The sequence below is a fragment of the Coregonus clupeaformis genome, chromosome 14 (assembly GCF_020615455.1).
Source record: "Coregonus clupeaformis isolate EN_2021a chromosome 14, ASM2061545v1, whole genome shotgun sequence".
Lineage (NCBI taxonomy): Eukaryota > Metazoa > Chordata > Actinopteri > Salmoniformes > Salmonidae > Coregonus > Coregonus clupeaformis.
The window spans coordinates 14,980,527-15,000,812 of record NC_059205.1 but is presented as its reverse complement, the minus strand read 5'-3'; the positions used below and the strand labels follow the sequence as shown (position 1 = coordinate 15,000,812).

At 45.8% G+C, this 20,286-nt stretch overlaps 1 protein-coding gene across 2 annotated transcripts in view; it reads right to left on the bottom strand.

Annotated features, from left to right (window-relative positions):
• Positions 1-20,286, bottom strand: part of epha4b (eph receptor A4b) — a 134,471-nt gene that overhangs the window by 64,907 nt on the left and 49,278 nt on the right. For both annotated transcript variants that reach the window (XM_041896581.2, XM_041896582.2), the window contains exons 6-10: positions 9,168-9,323; positions 7,059-7,394; positions 6,068-6,180; positions 4,889-5,051; positions 3,245-3,350 (exon numbers count right to left, since the gene is read on the bottom strand). In XM_041896581.2, the coding sequence (XP_041752515.2) occupies positions 3,245-3,350; positions 4,889-5,051; positions 6,068-6,180; positions 7,059-7,394; positions 9,168-9,323 (874 nt within the window). The remainder of the gene's footprint in view (positions 1-3,244; positions 3,351-4,888; positions 5,052-6,067; positions 6,181-7,058; positions 7,395-9,167; positions 9,324-20,286) is intronic.

The following is a 20,286-nucleotide window of genomic DNA, read 5'->3' as shown; positions in this document are numbered from 1 at the left end:
ACCACATCAGTCACCAGCTTCATTAATAAGTGCATCGATGATGTCGTCCCCACAGTGACTGTACGTAAATCTCCCAACCAGAAGCCATGGATTACAGGCAAAATCCGCACTGAGCTAAAGGCTAGAGCTGCTGCTTTCAAGGAGCGGGACACTAATCTGGACGATTATAAGAAATCTCGCTACGACCTCCGACGAGCCATCAAACAGTCAAAATGTCAATACAGGACTAAGATCGAATACTCTTAACGCTCGTCGGATGTTTCCCTTTGTATCAGGGATTACAAAGGGAAACCCAGCTGTGAATGGCCCAGTGCCGCAAGCCTAAAAGACAAGCTAAATTCCTTCTATGCTCGTTGCATGTCTGGTGGGGTAAGTGTGTGTGTCAGAGCTATGTGTAAGTTGACTACGCAAACAATTTGGGATTTTCAACACATTCCGGTTTCTTATAAATAGAAGAAGTGATGCAGTCAGTCTCTCCTCAACTCTTAGCCAAGAGAGACTGGCATGTATAGTATTTATATCAACCCTCTGATTACAGTAAAGAGCAAGACGTGCCGCTCTGTTTTGGGCAAGCTGCAGCTTAACTAGATATTTCCTTGTAGCACTTGACTACACAACTGGACAATAATCAAGATAAGACAAAACCAGAGCCTTTTTTGGAGTGTTGTGTCAAAAAACAGGTTAACATTCACAAGGAACACATACATGAAAATGCTGTTCATAAACTATAGCTCAGCGTTCAACACCATAGTGCCCTCCAAGCTCATCACTAACAGGACCCTGGGACTGAACACTTCCCTCTGCAACTGGATCCTGGACTTCCTGACGGGCCGCCCCCAGGTGGTGAGGGTAGGCAACAACACATCTGCAATGCTGACCCTCAACACAGGGGCCCCTCAGGGGTGCATGCTTAGCCCCTCCTATACTCCCTGTTCACCCAGGACTGCGTGGCAGCACACAACTCCAACACCATCATTACGTTTGCTGAGGACACGACGGTGGTTGGCCTGATCACCAATGGCGATGAGACAGCCTATAGGGAGGAGGTCAGTGGCCTGACAGTGTGGTGCCAGGACAACAACCTCTCCCTCAACGTCTGCAAGACAAATGAGCTGATCATGGACTACAGAAAACGGAGGGCCGAGCACGCCCCCATCCACATCGACGGGTCTGTAGTGGAGCGGGTCGAGAGCTTCAAGTTCCTCGGCCTCCAAATCACTAATTATCATGGTCCACACACACCAACACAGTCGTTAACAAGGCACGACAACGCCTCTTCCCCCTCAGGAGGCTGAAAAGATTTGGCATGGGCCCTCAGATCCTCAAAAATCACCATTGAGAGTATCTTGACTGGCTGCATCACTGCTTGGTATGGCAACTGCTTGGCATCTGACAGAAAGGCGCTACAGAGGGTAGTGCATACGGTCCAGAGGGTAGTGCATACGGGCCGAGCTCCCTGCCATCCAGGACCTCTATACCAGGCAGTGTCAGAGGAAGGCCCTAAAAATGGTCAAAGACTCCAGCCACCCAAGTCATACTGTTCTCTCTGCTACCGCACGGCAAGCGGTACCGATGCACCATGTCTGGAACCAACAGGACCCTGAACAGCTTCTATCCCCCCAAGTCATAAGACTGCTAAATAGTTAGTTAAATAGTTAACCAATAGCTACCTGGACTATCTGCTTTGACCATTTTTGCAGTAACTGTTTTGACTTGTTTATTATCTATCCTGTAGTCTAGTCACTTTATCCCTACCTCAATTACCTTGTACCCCTGCACATCAACTCAATTACCTTGTACCCAGCGTATATAGCCAAGTTATCGTTACTCATTGTGAATTTATTCCTTGTGTTATTATTTTCTATTGTTGATATATTTCTCGCTCTGCATTGTTGGGAAGGACCCGTAAGTAAGCGTTTCACTGTTAGTCTACACCTGTTGTTTACGAAGCATGTGACAAATAACGTTTTATTTTATTTGACACACACTTTGGATAGATGTTTCGAGGTTCTCTCTTAGAAAGCACTCATCAACACCCACCCCTCTCTCCATCCCCCTATCCTAGCCTTGGCAGAATGAAAATACGGAGAGAGGGAATGGAGAGAAAAGAGGGACGGTGGGAGAGGTCATTGATGGAGGTGTATCGACCCCCCTGTAAAACCCAGTTAACACCTGCCTGTGAAACCTGATTAGCTGTAAGTGTGTGTCTGTGTGTACTTCTAGTAAACCAGGATTAGCACCCTGCCGTCTCGACTTTCTTGTCCTTTTCTTCCTCAACCTTTCTCATTGTACATATGTGAGTGTGTTTTATGTATGTATCTGTATGTGAGTGCATTTGCAAGTGCAAGTGCGTGTGTGTGTGTGTCTGTGTCTGTGTGTGTGTGTTTAGGACAGTCTCCACTGATTAGATTCCACGTGCTCAATAGTGAATAGAGCACTCAGCCTGATAGGAAATCACCCTCAATCAATACTAATGTTTTTACAGACCTCAATCCTCTGTGCGTGTAGTAAAACATATGCTGTGAGTGTGTGTTTGTGTGTGTGTTTGTGTGTTTGTGTGTCCGTGTCCAGGGGAAGAATAGCTATGTAATCTAGTCACAGCAAATATAGGATAAGCATTCATTTACAGACATTGTAAATCACTGGCCTGTCATCCCTCTCTCCTCTCCTCCCTCTCTCCTCTCCTCCCTCTCTCCTCTCCTCCCTCTCGCTTTCTTTCCTCCCTCTGTACCGGAGAGCTGGAGCCTAATTCAGACTGTCTGCACCTCATGCAACAGTAGTTTTCTCTCCCTCTCGCCTCTCCTTTCCCCCTGTTCTCTCTTCCTCCCATCTTCTCTTCTCTTTGGTTCTCTTCTTTAATTTGACTCAATAATATCGTCTGCATATAAGACCACTTGGCTTACAGACGACCTGTGCTTAGCTATTATGTTCCCTTAAGATTCTCATAAGGTTACAATCAAACATCATATATAATATGGAAGGAAAGTAAATCATTGTGTTCTCTTTGCTCCCAAGGCGATATACAAGAGTGGACTGAACTCTTAATGAATGTTATCTTATGTCTGTTGCTATGCAATCTGAGTTAAGTAGAAGTGGGCAATTTTATCTTTATAAGCTGGTCCAACTCTCACGGTGTGTGTGTGTGTGTGTGTGTGCACGTGTGTGTCTGTGTGTGTGCATGCGTACATGCATGAGTGTGTGTGTGCATGCTCATGTGTGTGAGTGTGGGGTGTATTGCTCTTACCTGCCACTGACGAAGAAGCAGGCAACCAGAAAGATGAGCAGTATGATGCCTCCAGCGATGGACACAGCCAGGATAGTAGACTGGTTGGGGTCTATGGCCAACATGTCTGAGACAGGGAATACATTAGGAAGAGAAAGAGTTAAGACAGTCTAAGAGGGTGTGTGTGTCGGTGTGTGTGCCTGCTTGCGTGCACATTAGGCCAGGTCTAAAGTCTCCAACTTTGGAAGGTGTGTGCCTGAGTGTGTGTGTGTGTGTGTGTGTGTGCAAGAGAGAGAGAGAGAGAGGTTGAAAGAGAAAGATAATGTACTCAGCAAGCTTTTTGACGATGAAAAGCTTTTTCCATTTCAATATTCCTCAATGAGAGCTGACTGTAAACGCATTCCAATTTTCCTGCGCTGTCCAAATGGATATGTTAACATTGTACATAACAAGCTTGCTTTAAAAGTTTCTGTGAAACCACATTGATTTTTACACTGCAGCAAACGGGCCATTACTCAAAACAAATGCACCATTTATCAAGGTTAGCCAAGCACGACCAGACATGTGTGTATGTGTGTGTGTTTGTGTGTGTGTATGTGTGTATGTATGTGTGTGAATGCATGGGCAGCCAGCCCTTTCAGGGAAATGAATGCCTCCAGGCAGCAATAGATGGGCATTGATCTCCTATTCCATCCCCTTGCTTTGAACACACACACACACGCATGGGTGCAAACACACAAAGAAACAGACACACACACTAGGCTGCTTTAAAGGTTTCAGTACACCACAGAGATTTACAGTGTAATCGATACAATTGATCACCTTATATAGAATTGATATGACTAATATTCACTCAGCTCAATCTGTGGTTTTCATTTCAATAGCCATGAACTTGAACTGAACGATTGATCAGATTGATGATATTAAAATGATTGATCAAATCGATACGATTGATTTACATGATCGATATTCAGTCGGTTGAATATAGGGTTGGCACAATAATAATAATCGTGTAGCCAACAATTATGCCCAATAACTGTGAAAAATATATATTTATATATATATTTATTTTAGGAGTTATTTTCAAGTAGATATAGTTTACCCAATAGCAGTTTTTCATTTTTACATGAAGAGAGTAAAGTTCGTAATTATTTCACATGCAGAAGAGCACAGCCGGGAGGGAAAGCTTCATTTCCAAAAGTTCCAAGCGGTCAAAACCATTTGTTTTTGAGACGGGAGTGTGTCACCAAACCTGTGTTGTATTCATTAGGTATGTCATAGCCAATTTTAAAGATGCATTATCATGCATTACAAGCTCAAAACATTTTTCCACAAAAAGTACAATTTAATAACTGTGGTCATTTGCTAGAAAATTAATTGTTACCCGAAATTCCACAATCATCACAGCCCTTGTGGAATTTGAGAGAATCTCATGAGCTGGAATTTCATTTCCTTCCTCGCAATATGAGAATGGAAAAGAGGAGAACAAGGAAGGAGTGAGACGGACCTGAAGGAGATAAAGAGAACGAAGAGAGATAGAGGTACAAAACGAAGCAGAGGTAAGAGAAAAGAGGACCCAGGCAGCCGACGGAGGAGTGGAGACAGAGAGGGACAAAGACAAAGCAGAGAGAGAGAGGAAGAGATAGAGAGGGGATCTTTAGCTACCTTCGTGGCTGGTCTCCAGTTCTATCTCTCCTCCGTAGTTGCCGTATCCCCCTTCGGTTCTAGCTCGGACACGGAACACGTAGGTAGTACCAGGCTTCAGACCATCTACGGTCATCACATTGGACCTGGTCTTTAGGACTGTGTAGTTCTGCTCTCTCTGGTTCTAATGGGGGAGAGAGGAGAGGGAGACACACAGGAAGAGAGAGAGAGAGAGAGAGAGAGAGAGAGAGAGAGAGAGAGAGAGAGAGAGAGAGAGAGAGAGAGAGAGAGAGAGAGAGAGAGAGAGAGAGAGAGAGAGAGAGAGAGAGAGAGAGCGAGAGAGAGAGAGAGAGCGAGAGAGAGAGAGAGAGAGAAACATGTAAATAAAGTGTTTGTGTATGTGTATGTGTGTTTGTGTGTGTGTGTGTGTGTGTCAGTGAGCAGCCTCCCTGCAGTGCCTCTGATACCTTCACTAATGAGATATGCTATGTTACTGTGGAACATTACCACTGATTCCTGCCAATAACACACACATACAGTAGACACACACACCCAAAAACACATCCACAGACACGCACGCACACACACGCATGCACAAACACATTCACACACACACCTCTGGCTTCCCTCCTCTCTTCTCTCGTTCTCTTCACACTCTTGTTTTCATCTGTATTCGACGCCTTGTGTCTTTGACGAGGTTTGTTCAGCAGCTGTTTGGTGTTAGTGCGCTAGCTAGGATGTGTGTGAGGGAGAGGAGGGTCGTGTGTTTGCTGTGTTTACTATCGTTATGATGAACAACTCATTAAAGCCTAGAGGGTGAACCAATACCACCACACATTACATCAACAAACACACACACACACACACACACACACAAATAAACAAGCAAACAAATACTAATGTAATGCTAACAGTGGAGAGATGAGCCATCGGAGCTTCTCTCTGCTTGAGCCGCAGCAGCAGGGGTGTCAAGCTACAGTCCAAGGTGCACTTGATTTAGCTTGCCAGGTGCACTGAGTAGACATACAGTTCCCTTTCGGAGCCATTCCATTGCTCCTAGGGTGCTAACTCTGCCTACCCGAGGTGCCAGGCGAGCTAAATCAAGCGCACTCCTGTGCTTATCAGACACATTTCCAGGTCTAAGACAAGACGTTCGGAGGAGGAGAACAGAAGAAAGGGAGAAACTGAGGCGTGACTCACCTTCTCATAGTAAATGACTTCATACTCCACTATGGCTCCAGTGGGTCTGTCAGGGCCCTGCCACGTCAGAGTGATGCTGTCCTTACTCCTCCTCTCCTTCAGGACCACACTCACTACAGGGGGCGAGAAATAGACCAAGGAAGAGGGATAGAGTGAAATTCAGGGGGGGTGGGAAAGAGAGAAAGAGTACAGGGAGAAAAGGAGCGAGACAGCGGGGGGAGGGAGAGAGACAGAGAGAGTGGGTGAGAGCGGAAGACAGCAGGGGAGTGAGAGAGAAAGAGAGTGTGGGGAGGAAGAGAGCGGCAGCACGGGAGGAAGAGAGAGAGCGAGAGGGAGAGAGAAAGATAGGTTTTCTAGATTGATTACCACTGTGCTATAATGAGAGTTCTCTGCAGTGTATTGAACTCAGCTACTAAAAGAACACATAGGGGGTCACATATATGTACATGAGTGTATTTAATGACTTTGTGTGTGTGTGTTTGTGTGGGTGTGTGTGTGTGTGTGCTGAGCTGTGGTAGTGTCAGAGTGTTCGGGGGGCACAGGTAGGAGTGTGTGACAGCACGGAGACATGTGGGACTGTTAACAAGGTTAACGACCTCTCTCCTCGGCCCTCTCTGACACATCCCCTACACGGATCCCATTATTCACCATCACACTCCACGGCTCCCTCAACCTGTCCTACACACACACACAAACACTCTATATGCTACATATGTCCAGATCCAATCAGCACATGTGAATGAGTCCTAATAGAGAGTCTTCAGCAGAGCCAGAATAACCTGATGCATAGTCCTGGGTGAAGGGTTTGGGGCACAGTGAAGAGAGTGTGTGTGTGTGTGTGTCCTTTAAAATCTGATTAGGTCTAGGCATATCGAATCTTTCATATTATGTGTGTGTGTGTGTGTTAGACATCAGTCCAGTCAACATTACTGAGCGGCATTGACTGCCTATACACTGAAGCTGTAGTGTGTTTGTCCGTGTGTGTTCCTACCTGTCTGGCTGGTGGTGACATTAACCATCACAGCTCCCTTGGGTGTAGGACTCAGATCAGATACTCCATTCAGGCTCTCTATGGTGAAGCTGTAGTTGCTGTGTGGCTGCAGGTCAGTGACCATCACCATAGCCACAGAGAGACCAAACTGCCTCGGCACAAAATGGACGCCGCTGCCGCAGGGCGCGCACTTTATGTCGTCCCCAGTGCACTTCCTGCAGTGGAGGCTGTAGGTGATGTCACCTCGACCTCCCGTGTCACGAGGGGGACTCCATTCTAGTGTGACACATGTCTCATTGACCGTGGAGATGGGGTTCTCTGGAGCAGAAGGGGGACCTGGGAGGAGAGAGGGGAGAGACGGTGAGTGTGTGTGTGTGTGTCTGTCCCTGTGTGTGTGATGGGATCATTGCGGTGCTGCAGTGATGAATGGTGGTTCAGGCTCCAGTGTCTGGGCGGATGACATCTCATCAGCAGCAGGATGAGTAGTGAGGCCCAGGGGGCCTCTAAAGCCTAGGCCTTTTCTGATCATGCTGCCCAGTGGCAGGCCTCTGTAAAGGGCAGCAGGTGGGGGCCAGGGAGGAGGGCAGGGGGTAATAGAGGCTGTCTACCGTAAATCTGATGACAGTGGATGATGTGTGACAGGGAGCCTGATGTCTGCCCCTCTCTCTTCCACTCCCTGCTCCCTCACATCCTCTCCTCTATCTTCCTCTCTGTTCTTATTCTTCTCATCCCCTGATCTCAGCTCTCCCGAATTGTCATTTCCACTTCTTCTCTCTCACCCCTATTTCACCCTTTTTCCACCTCTTTCTAACACCTCTCCTCTCCCACATCCTAACCTCTCCTCACCTTTCAACCACCCAAAAAAGCTCCTCTCCTCATCACCTCCTCAGAGTGGGAGACAGAGAGAGATGAGCGAGAGCAAAAAAGAGAGACTGAGAGAGAGATTATAGCGTGTAAAAAGAGAGTGATGGAGAGACAGAAAGATGATCGAGTAGGCGACAGAGATGTGTACCTGTGTGTGTGTGTGTGTGTGTGTGTGTGTGTGTGTGTGTGCGAGGGGTGAGGTGACACATCTGCAAGAGCCATTCCTCATTTCCAGCTGATATACCCTGTCACATCACACCTGCAACAACGATTAATACGATTGATCTACCATAACCTCATAATGGGTTTCACTCCTTCCCACACGTGTGTCTATGTGTATACCCCCATCCTCTCTCTGCCTACACTCCTCTCTCTCTCTCTCTCTCTCTCTCTCTCTCTCTCTCTCTCTCTCTCTCTCTCTCTCTCTCTCTCTCTCTCTCTCTCTCTCTCTCTCTCTCTCTCTCTCTCTCTCTCTCTCTATATATATATATATCTCCTTAATCTCTCTCATTATTCTTCCTTGTCTCACTCTCCATCCATCCCCTTCATCCTCCCTCCCTCTCTCTCTTCTTCCTCTATCCCTCTCCACTCCCTCATCCCTTCTCTCTCTCTCTCTCTCTCTCTCTCGCTCTCTCTCTCTCTCTCTCTCTCTCTCTCTCTCTCTCTCTCTCTCTCTCTCTCTCTCTCTCTCTCTCTCTCTCTCTCTCTCTCTCTCTCTCTCTCTCTCTCTCTCTCTCTCTCTCTCTCTCTCTCTCTCTCTCTCTCTCTCTCTCTCTCTCTCTCTCTCTCTTACTTTCTCTCTCTCTCTCTCTCTCTCTCTCTCTGTAGGAGATGTGTCAGGATGTGGTTTGTGGTTGGTGCCCATCAATGCCCAGTACCTCCGGTAGAGTCAGACAGACAGACATAGAAACAGACCCTCTAGTATCAGGGAGTATCATAGAGTATCATTGAGTCATGGTATCAGTGTCATCTAATAGGATCAGACAGACAATTAAAGTGATATCAAAGAGCAGTGATATGTATCTAGAGAGCTGTCAGTGAACAAAGGCTTTTACAAAAGGCACTATGTCAAAGAAGCTGAAATGACAATGAATTCAACTGAACTCAACCAAATTGAGTTTTGAGGATTCCAATAAACAGTAAGTGTATGGATGTTTTGTGGGTGTGCTTGTCTGCAAGTGTGTCTAGGTGAGTGTGCATGTGTGTTCTTGCGTGTGTGTGTGTGTGTGTGTGTATGTTACTCACGTGTGCAGGCCATGGAGCGTGGGTCTGTCTCTGCGCGGTGGAAGCCTTTCTCACACACACACTCCGAGGCTCTCTCCAGGTGGGAGGAGCTATGTGGCGGACATTTTGTGCAGTAGGCATCGGTCGCTGAGGCCTTGTAGGAGCCTGGTCTGCACGCTGGAGAGAGGAGAGAACAGAAAAACACAAGTTTACAAATGTGCCACTACACCAGGTCTACAAGGTAAGACAGAGGAGGGAACAGGAAAACACAGGATTACAAATGAGAATACCACAGTTTTACCATAAAGATCATTTTATTTCTATATTTCTATGGGGTCTACAACCCGAAAAGGTATAAAACAGGGTTCAAATGTGCCACTAGTGAATCTACTGTATATTGGGTGATTATTCTCCTCTGAAGGTAAATGGTCCTTTCCACAGTCAGGAGATTGAGGGTGTCGGAAACACAATTCCATAGATGTATGTCTGTGCCTGTGTGTGTGTGTGTGTGTGTGTGTGCAGATGGATCAATGCCATGACGGATTCCTTTGGGTGCTGATTGCGTGTGCCGAGCGTGTGTGTGTGTGTTAAAGTGAGCGGAGTGTGTTGATTGCGTGTGCCGGTGCTGAAGGTCATGGATTTAATCAAGCAACGAGTCGTTCGCCTCGGCACTGCCGTAAATGACCATCGTCACACACACACAGTCCCACACACACACACACACCAGAGTGACCTGCAGCTCAGGGAATATTAGGAACTGTGCTACAATGCACACAGAAAAAGGCACACTCACACACACACACACCAAGAGACGGCGTAAATGCCACAATATCCACAAAAAAACACATTACCCAGCTGAAAGAAACAGGAGAGAGGAAATGAGAGAGCAGGGGAAAAGACAGAAGGAGTAAGAGAGAGGGGAGAAGGAAATAGAGAGAGGAGGAGAAAGTGGACCAAAAAAAGGGTAGACAGAACACCAGAACTAAATTGTTTAATAAAGGGCCTAAAAATACTATTCATTGTGTATATTTTCCTTCTACTCTCTCTTAGTAAATCACTCATCTTCTTTAATTTAGTCGTTCCGTTCTTTGGTCTCTCTGGCTTTTCCACCTGTATTTAGGAAAATCAGCCATATTTAGGCAAATCATTCATCATAGAGGAGCTAAGTCCCCTAGCACAATCCTCCATGGACCTTAGCACTGTATGTGTGTGTGTGTGTGTGTGTGTGTGTGTGTGTACAGTGTGGAAAAAAGTATTTAGTCAGCCACCAATTGTGCAAGTTCTCCCACTTAAAAAGATGAGAGAGGCCTGTAATTTTCATCATAGGTACACGTCAACTATGACAGGCAAAATGAGAAAAAAAAATCCAGAAAATCACATTGTAGGATTTTTAATGAATTTATTTGCAAATTATGGTGGAAAATAAGTATTTGGTCAATAACAAAAGTTTCTCAATACTTTGTTATATACCCTTTGTTGGCAATGACACAGGTCAAACGTTTTCTGTAAGTCTTCACAAGGTTTTCACACACTGTTGCTGGTATTTTGGCCCATTCCTCCATGCAGATCTCCTCTAGAGCAGTGATGTTTTGGGGCTGTCGCTGGGCAACACGGACTTTCAACTCCCTCCAAATATTTTCTATGGGGTTGAGATCTGGAGACTGGCTAGGCCACTCCAGGACCTTGAAATGCTTCTTACGAAGCCACTCCTTCGTTGCCCGGGCGGTGTGTTTGGGATCATTGTCATGCTGAAAGACCCAGCCACGTTTCATTTTCAATGCCCTTGCTGATGGAAGGAGGTTTTCACTCAAAATCTCAAGATACATGGCCCCATTCATTCTTTCCTTTATACGGATCAGTCATCCTGGTCCCTTTGCAGAAAAACAGCCCCAAAGCATGATGTTTCCACCCCCATGCTTCACAGTAGGTATGGTGTTCTTTGGATGCAACTCAGCATTCTTTGTCCTCCAAACACGACGGGTTGAGTTTTTACCAAAAAGTTATATTTTGGTTTCATCTGACCATATGACATTCTCCCAATCCTCTTCTGGATCATCCACATGCACTCTAGCAAACTTCAGACGGGCCTGGACATGTACTGGCTTAAGCAGGGGGACACGTCTTGCACTGCAGGATTTGAGTCCCTGGCGGCGTAATGTGTTACTGATGGTAGGCTTTGTTACTTTGGTCCCAGCTCTCTGCAGGTCATTCACTAGGTCCCCCCGTGTGGTTCTGGGATTTTTGCTCACGTTCTTGTGATCATTTTGACCCCACGGGGTGAGATCTTGCGTGGAGCCCCAGATCGAGGGAGATTATCAGTGGTCTTGCATGTCTTCCATTTCCTAATAATTGCTCCCACAGTTGATTTCTTCAAACCAAGCTGCTTACCTATTGCAGATTCAGTCTTCCCAGCCTGGTGCAGGTCTACAATTGTGTTTCTGGTGTCCTTTGACAGCTCTTTGGTCTTGGCCATAGTGGAGTTTGGAGTGTGACTGTTTGAGGTTGTGGACAGGTGTCTTTTATACTGATAACAAGTTAAAACAGTGTCACAAACGTTGACTGATGACTCGTGGAACCAAGGCGCAGCGTGATAAGCGTACATTTTATTTAGTACACAACACACGAACAAAACAACAAAACGAACGATACGTGAAGTCCTGAGGTTACAACAACACAAACCTTTATGTAACAAGATCCCACAAACTAACTGGTGCCAACAGGCTGCCTAAGTATGGTCCCCAATCAGAGACAACGAGCTACAGCTGTCTCTGATTGGGAACCACCCTGGCCAACATAGATCAACACGATCTAGAACAAAAACATAGAAAACTAAACAATGAAAATCCACACCCTGGCTCAACATTTAAGAGTCCCCAGAGCCAGGGCGTGACAAACAGGTGCCATTAATACAGGTAACGAGTGGAGGACAGAGGAGCCTCTTAAAGAAGAAGTTACAGGTCTGTGAGAGCCAGAAATCTTGCTTGTTTGTAGGTGACCAAATACTTATTTTCCACCATAATTTGCAAATAAATTCATAAAAAATTCTACATGTGATTTTCTGGAAAAAAAATTCTCAATTTGTCTGTCATAGTTGACGTGTACCTATGATGAAAATTACAGGCCTCTCTCATCTTTTTAAGTGGGAGAACTTGCACAATTGGTGGCTGACTAAATACTTTTTTCCCCCACTGTATGTTCTGTGAATCAGCGAAGAGGGGAGCAGAGAAGGGACCTTGGCCCAATCTGCTCTGGCAAGTATAAAGCCCCGACACACACAAACCCACACACACACACACACACACACACACACACACACACACACACACACACACACACACATGTCAGTGCAGAGGACAGTAGTTTCAGTCTACACAGCCTTAGTAGGTTTTGATCAGGCAGCTGTGAGGATGCCAGGCCTGGCACGAGGCCCCCTTTCTGTATGTCTGTCTATCTGTCTGTCTATCTGTCTGTCCTGCAACTTCGAGGTCCTTTGTGTCCCTGTTCCAGAAGCAGAACTCTCCGGAAGAAAAGATCCCAGGAGAAAAGCTGCTTTTCCATGCCGCTCCGCAGCCTAGCCAACAGCTGACAGAAAACACACACACCAACACACACAGACACACAGACACACACACCAACACACACAGACACACAGACACACAGACACACACACACCAACACACACATACATACAGACACACAGACACACACACACCTAGCCGTGGGAGCCAAGAAGCTGACAGGGGAGGAAGGAGAGCAAAGGGCCCTAGAGAATTTTCTCTCTCTCTGGCACATGCACGCGCACACACACGCACACACACACACACACAGTGCTAAAGTCCATTGAGGATTGTGCTAGTGGACTTTGCTCCCCTATGATTAATGATTTGCCTAAAATATGGGCAAGGTACAGGTGGATAAGCCAGAGACACACACTCACAGCAGATACTGAGGATCTAAAAGCAGAAACAAAAGTTGTATTTTCCTAGAACTAGAATAAGTTTTAGTTTTTGAACTCGAAATGTAGGCCTATCTGTTTCTCTCCTTATGGGAAAATGAGGTAAGGTGAGTGGGTTGATGCATGCACAGAGTGTGTGTGTGATTAGTGTGTACAGAATAATGCTAAAGAGGCGAGTCATCTCAGATCAGATGTGTGTGTCTCAGATCCAGTATCTGTAAGAGGCTTGTCTTATTAAATATTCATACAGTGACTGGAGTCTGTGTTTATGACGATCGATAGTTCTTAGATATGATATACTACAGCTACTAAAGACAGTGACACACCCTACGTGTGTGTGTGTGTGTGGGGGGGTAGGGGGGGTGGTGAGTGTGTGTTCTTAAATGATGATTACAGCTAAACTAGTGAAGACACCATGTGAATACCTTACAGAAGAAAACGTCACAATCTGGCCTTGCTATGGTCGGAGATACAACACTTTCTTTCTGGCCACCCTGTGATTTCAACCCCTAACCGTAAGCTTACCATTACACCTGAAAACAGACCTGTTGTAAGGATAATGCCACTTTAGGGCAGGTAATCGATCCCATAGTGAATCATTCAGAGATCCAGACGAGAGCAGTCGTCTCCTGTGGCTCGGAGAAAAGGTCACATCAAACCGCAACCTCTGAATTTTACAGACTGTCTGGTGTGTGTGTGTGTGTGTGTGTGTGTGTGTGTGTGTGTGTGTGTGTGTGTGTGTGTGTGTGTGTGTGTGTGTGTGTGTGTGTGTGTGTGTCATGCATGCGTAAGAGTCAGACAGAGACAGAGGCAAAGAGAAAGGTAGAGAGAGCAAGAGAGAGAGAGCGAGAGAGAGAGAGAGAGAGAGAGAGAGAGAGAGAGAGAGAGAGAGAGAGAGAGAGAGAGAGAGAGAGAGAGAGAGAGAGATGTCTGTTCTTTTGGAACTTTTGTGAGTGTAATGTTTACTGTTAATTTTTTTATTGTTTATTTCACTTTCGTGTATTATCTATTTCACTTGCTTTGGCAATGTAAACATATGTTTCCCATGACAATAAAGCCCTTAAATTGAATTAAGAGAGAGAGAGAGAGAGAGAGAGAGAGAGAGAGAGAGAGAGAGAGAGAGACAGAGAGAGAGACAAGGAGAGGGAAAAATATTGAGAGAATCTTCACTATGAGTAAGCTGATAGACTCTAGTGTAATGGTCATTAGGGTATCTGGGCTGACTAACCAGAGCCAGACAACAGCAGCCGATATGCGTGTTTATGAACCGTATTAAACTTGGCCTTTATAGGTTGGCCAGTCTGAACCCACATTATCACACCACGCTGAACCCCAGTAATATTTAATTCAGAGAGGCTGCTCTCTCATGAGGAGGCAGCACTGAGAAAACAACACAACAACACAGCCACTCATCTGCACCCAGTGAACTGACACACGTACCATAATATTAAAATGTTCATCTCATTCACACAGCAGCCATCAAAGAATCTGCCGTCAAACTACAGTATGGCCTCAAGAGTTTTCACATTTTCTCTCAGAGTCTCTCAGCCTCTATTATTGTTCTACCACTCCTTCACCATGGCAACACCTTTTCTGTCCCCCTTAAATACTGCGCAGCTCCCTCGAATTAGATATCAGTGTGTGTGTGTCACTGTGTGTGTGTGTGTGTGTGTGTGTGTGTGTGTATGTGTGTGTGTGTGTGTGTGTATGCACGTCATTGTGTGTGTGTAAAACCCATGTGTGGGCTATCCAGGGATTCGTTCAGGCTTACCCATTTAAAAATTGATACATCAAGCGTCAGTGGAGAAATCTGACAAGATCGGATTTGACAGGTCCAAAAGTGTGTGTGTGTGCGGGCACCTGCATATGGGTGTGTTTGAATTGTGTGTGTGTGCCTGAAACAAATCTTCTGAGGGTAAACATGCACTCTGGTCGTTGGATAAACAACTGTCTAAGGACAGATAGATCAGGTTATTACGCAGTACAGACATAGACAAGGTTATTACGCAGTGCAGACATATGTCAGGTTATTACGCAGTACTGACATAAGCCAGGTTATTACGCAGTGCAGACATATGTCAGGTTATTACGCAGTACTGACACAAGCCAGGTTATTACGCAGTACTGACATAAGCCAGGTTGTTACGCAGTACAGACATAGGCCAGGTTATTACGCAGTGCAGACATATGTCAGGTTATTACGCAGTACTGACATAAGCCAGGTTATTACGCAGTGCAGACATATGTCAGGTTATTACGCAGTACTGACACAAGCCAGGTTATTACGCAGTACTGACATAAGCCAGGTTGTTACGCAGTACAGACATAGGCCAGGTTATTACGCAGTACAGACATAGGCCAGGTTATTACACAGTACAGACATAGGCCAGGTTATTACGCAGTACCGACATAAGACAGGTTATTACGCAGTACTGACATAGGCCAGGTTATTATGCAGTACTGACATAAGCCAGGTTATTATGCAGTACTGACATAAGCCAGGTTATTACGCAGTACTGACATAGGCCAGGTTATTACGCAGTACAGACATAGGCCAGGTTATTACGCAGTACAGACATAAACCAGGTTATTACACAGTACATACATAGGCCAGGTTATTACGCAGTACATACATATGTCATGTTATTACGCAGTACAGACATAGGCCAGGTTATTACGCAGTACAGACATAAGCCAGGTTATTACGCAGTAAAGACATAAGCCAGGTTATTACACAGTACAGACATAGGCCAGGTTTTTTCGCAGTACAGACATAAGCCAGGTTATTACGCAGTACAGACATAGGCCAGGTTATTACGCAGTACAGACATAAGCCAGGTTATTACGCAATACAGACATAGGCCAGGTTATTACGCAGTACAGACACAAAAGTCTACTGACTACCATGATGATGATGTACCAAGAATTCCACCAAAATCCCAATAAATTGCACTACCACTTCTACCACTACTCGTCGATGTGCGTGTGTATGTGCGTGTTGGTGTGTGTGTCTGTGTGTGTGTGTTGGGGGTTCTTCTATCCTTGTGGGAACCTAAAATCCCCAAAAGCCCCCACAAGGATAGTAAAACAAGGAAAATTCTCCCCTGTGGGGACATTTCCCACGTCCCCATGAGGACAAAGGCTATTTTAAGCTTAGGGGTTAGGTTTAGGGTTACAATTAGGGTTAAGGTTAGAATTAGGGTAAGGGTAAGGGGTTAGTGGTTAGGTTTAGGGTTAGGAGTTAGGTTTAGGGTTTGGGTTAAGGTTAGGGTTATGGTAAGGGTTAGTGTTAGTGTTAGGTTTAGGGGTTAGGGAAAATAGGATTTTGAATGGAAATTAATTGTAGGTCCCCGCGAGGATAGAAGAACATAACATGTGTGTGTATGAGGTGTGGTTGAGAAGTAAGTGTATGTCATCATTTTGTCTGGGTGGAACAGAGTCATCAGCATGGTGAGTCACTCCACCCTGAGCCTCTCTCTCTCCACCCTAATCTCTAATCCCTAATCTGAGGAGTTAGGATCCTAATAACCAACCCACCATATCTAATCCTCCCAAATACACTCTCACCCCTCTTCACTCAGCCCCTCTTCCCTCCACCCTCTACACTGCCCCAGGCCCAGCACAGCGGAACAGAACAAGTGTGTGTCTGTGTGGGCATTTGTGAGAGAGAGTAAGAAAGACAGAAAGAGAAAAGAGAATTTGAGAGAAAAGGGGCAAAACAGTGACCGGAAAAAAATGAGTGTGAAAAAGTATCGGTAGATGCCCCCTCCGTCCCTGTTGACATCCAGAGGGACTCCTAAATAAAGATAATGATCCCCAAAATAGATTGTTATAGTCTTTAGTTAGAGCTGAGGGAGACAGATGGACAAAACTAGCCTGACCTTTAACCTTTCACCCCTGACCCCTGAGGTCAAGCTGGAGCCTTTCTGATAGACACAAACACACATGCACACTCTGACACAAACACAAACATGCAGACGTCTAGTTTTTTACTACATATACAGTGTAATAACACATGCAGACACACACAGTCTGTCAAATCTGAAGTATATGAAACACATGAGCACACTCCAAGCCCTGCTCTGTTGTGCTCTCAGTCCCCTGGATGCTGTCCAATTACTGGGACTGGTCAAGGGGAACTATGAAGCTCAGCACCAGTCACACACACATACACACACACACATGGACGCATGCACGCCCGCAAACATGCACGCACATACACACACACACACACACACACACACACACACGCACACACACACACCCTTCAGGGTTAATCTATGGAAGTGTGTGTGTGTGTCTCATTTCCTATTGGGTATCATACGTTGACTCTGACCTTTGCCAGAGCTCTTGCACAAATATTTATTTTATTTCGCACTGACAGGGGCACACACGCGCGCACACACACACACACAACAGAAAGAGAAAGAAAGAGCGATTGAGTGAGAGAAAGAAAGAAAGAACAAGTGGAGTGAAGAGAAGGAGGCAATCTGGGAGTCTCTGTTTCAGTGCAATTAAAGACAAACACACTCAAAAAAGCACATACACTCACACACACACAGATACATAAGAACACCAACTCACTTACCGAGGGGTAACCTTAGCTGATCACAGACTAATTTCATGCATTCCTACTGAGGCTATTATCAGCCAGTCTAAAAAGAGATTCAATTGATACCAGGTGTGTGTGTGTGTGTCTGTGTGTGTGTGTGTATGTGTGTGTGTGTGTGTGTGTGTGTGTGTGTGTGTGTGTGTGTGTGTGTGTGTGTGTGTGTGTGTGTGTGTGTGTGTGTGTGTGTGTGTGTGTGTGTGTGTGTGTGTGTGTGTGTGTGTGTGTGTGTGTGTGTGTGTGTGTGTAAGAGACAGAGAGGGAGAGAAAGAGTGAACGAGAAAGAGGGAGAGAGGTAGACAGGGAAAGCAAGTGAGCTAAAGAAAAAAGAGAGAGAGAGAGGGATAGAAAGAAAGGGATAGAGAGAGATGGAGTGGGAGATTAGGAGAGAAGGTTTGCTGTGTAGTCCCTCTCCCACCATGTGAGATAGGCTATGGTAAATATTTTACAATGCTGTCACTCACAAATACACATACACACACACTGAGCAAACTTGCCCTCATCGCCCAGTCCCACGGCCGAGAGAGGAAGAGAGAGTGAAGGGTGAGTCTTCCTCCCCCTCTCCTCTCCTCCTCCATGTTATTTTCAGTTCCTCACTCTCAATAATTCATTTTCTCAGGCGGGGGAAGAGAGTAGAGCCCCGTGCCTCTCTCAGCTACTGAGTCTGTCACTAGCCTCACCTCAGAGGAAGAGAGGGATGGAAGGATGGAGGGAGAGGAAAAGAGAGCGAGAGAGACCTTCTAACTCTGACTGTTACGTGTTGTAGTAAAGACTGCCTACCAACTGGTCTAGCAGAGGGACAGTATCTTTCCATTCTATTACAAAACAGATGGAGTGAGGTAGTACAGTGTCTCTCCTACTACGTCCCAGTCTAAACAAGCTGTATGAGATGAAGAACCCACTCTGTGACATCTCTGAGAAATCCTTTTCACAGGTGTTTGTGAATCCAGGTGTTTGGGCATCCATTCTAACCTCTGGAATATTAAAAAATATATATATATTTTGCTTGGGTCAAGTGTGCGACAGACAATACCCACCTCTACATCCATTCACCACCCTGAAGGTAGTCAAGTGTGTCATGAAGAAAATGTGTCTCCTTCTTTGACAAAGGGTCCGGAACCTTGAGTGCCAGTTGGATTACAGACAGAACATAGACAGAAGTGGCAAGGAGAGGGTGTTCCTTTATATGTGTCCTCCTCTGCCTTCTACACAAACTTCAGTTCCCCTTTCTCTTTTGTCTGTGTAGATGGATGTCTTTGTGAACAAACATACGCCCCAATAACTGAAGTACCACTGTTTCTATGCTCCAACACTCCTGGTCCAACAAAACCATTTCCCAGAGACCCTGAACACTAACAGACCATAGTGTACAGACTATTCTGTCTATACAGCTGAGTGAGTCATTTTCTCTGCAGTTAGAGCCATTATAAGGGAGACTGTGGGTCCTATTCAAACTAAAGTATAAAGTCACTGGGTCTCCAGAATAGAATAACACCAGTCCCCATGGCCAATTGCACATCTGGAACCGATCCACTTCTGGCTGGAGAGTGTGTGTGTGTTTGTGAAGGGTGGAGGGTTAATCGCTCCCTTCCTGAGTCTCGGTTTCCTCTCCAGGAGACTCACCGGCTGCTTGCATGCTCCCTCTGTCGTTCTGACGACCGAATCACACACACAAATGCAAACACACGCACACAAATGCTTGCACACCTTGCTCCCTCAACCCAAACCCTTTGCCCCCTGAAGCCGACTGTGTAATGTGTACTTGCTGTGGGCCAGGAATGTGATGATTATTCCACAAAGGCTGAACCGTAGCGTCTGTGTGTTTCTCAATGGAACACAGAATGTGTCCAATTAACATCAAATATGCTCCCAGGATAGTTTCTCTCTCTCCTTCTCTCCCTCTCCCTCTCTCTCTCTCCCTCTCCTCCCCTGTAGGGAATAAAGGTTCTATATTAGGATGTGAGGAGTTGTTACAGTGTTTACTGCTCTCTCACTAAAGTCCTTGGCCTGCTTTTCTCTACATAGTCTTTATACCAGCTTCTACCTCACAGGGGCTCAGCCATTTATATAGGAGAGACAAGGAAGGAGGAGAGAGAGGAGAGGAAGGGAAGATGGAGAGAGAGGGGTAAGGTAAAGGGAGGTAGAGCGGGGAAGGGAGACAGCAAGGTTCAACAGTAGCTGTGACCATCGCGCTACAATAACACACCGGCAGAACGAAAGAAAAAGAGAAAGATACACAAACACACACACACACACACACATACACACAAAGAGAAGTAGAGATAGAGTGGCAAATTGATGTTCAACATAATATATCTATATATTTTATCCTATGGTAACATCTGGGCCAAGGTAAAACCTCCTTGCTGCTCAACACTTCAACAGCTTACTGCATAAAGCCTTAAGCTCACACCCACCCACCCACGCACCATCATTTCTCAATCCTTCTATTTCTGACAGACCAGGGAGCAGGAGAGTTGGCGAGGGGTAGCGTGTTGGAGGAGGTCAAGGGATGAAGGAGATCTTGACCTTCAAAGGTCTCTCAGATGAACACAAAAGTGCTCAGGTGGACTTTA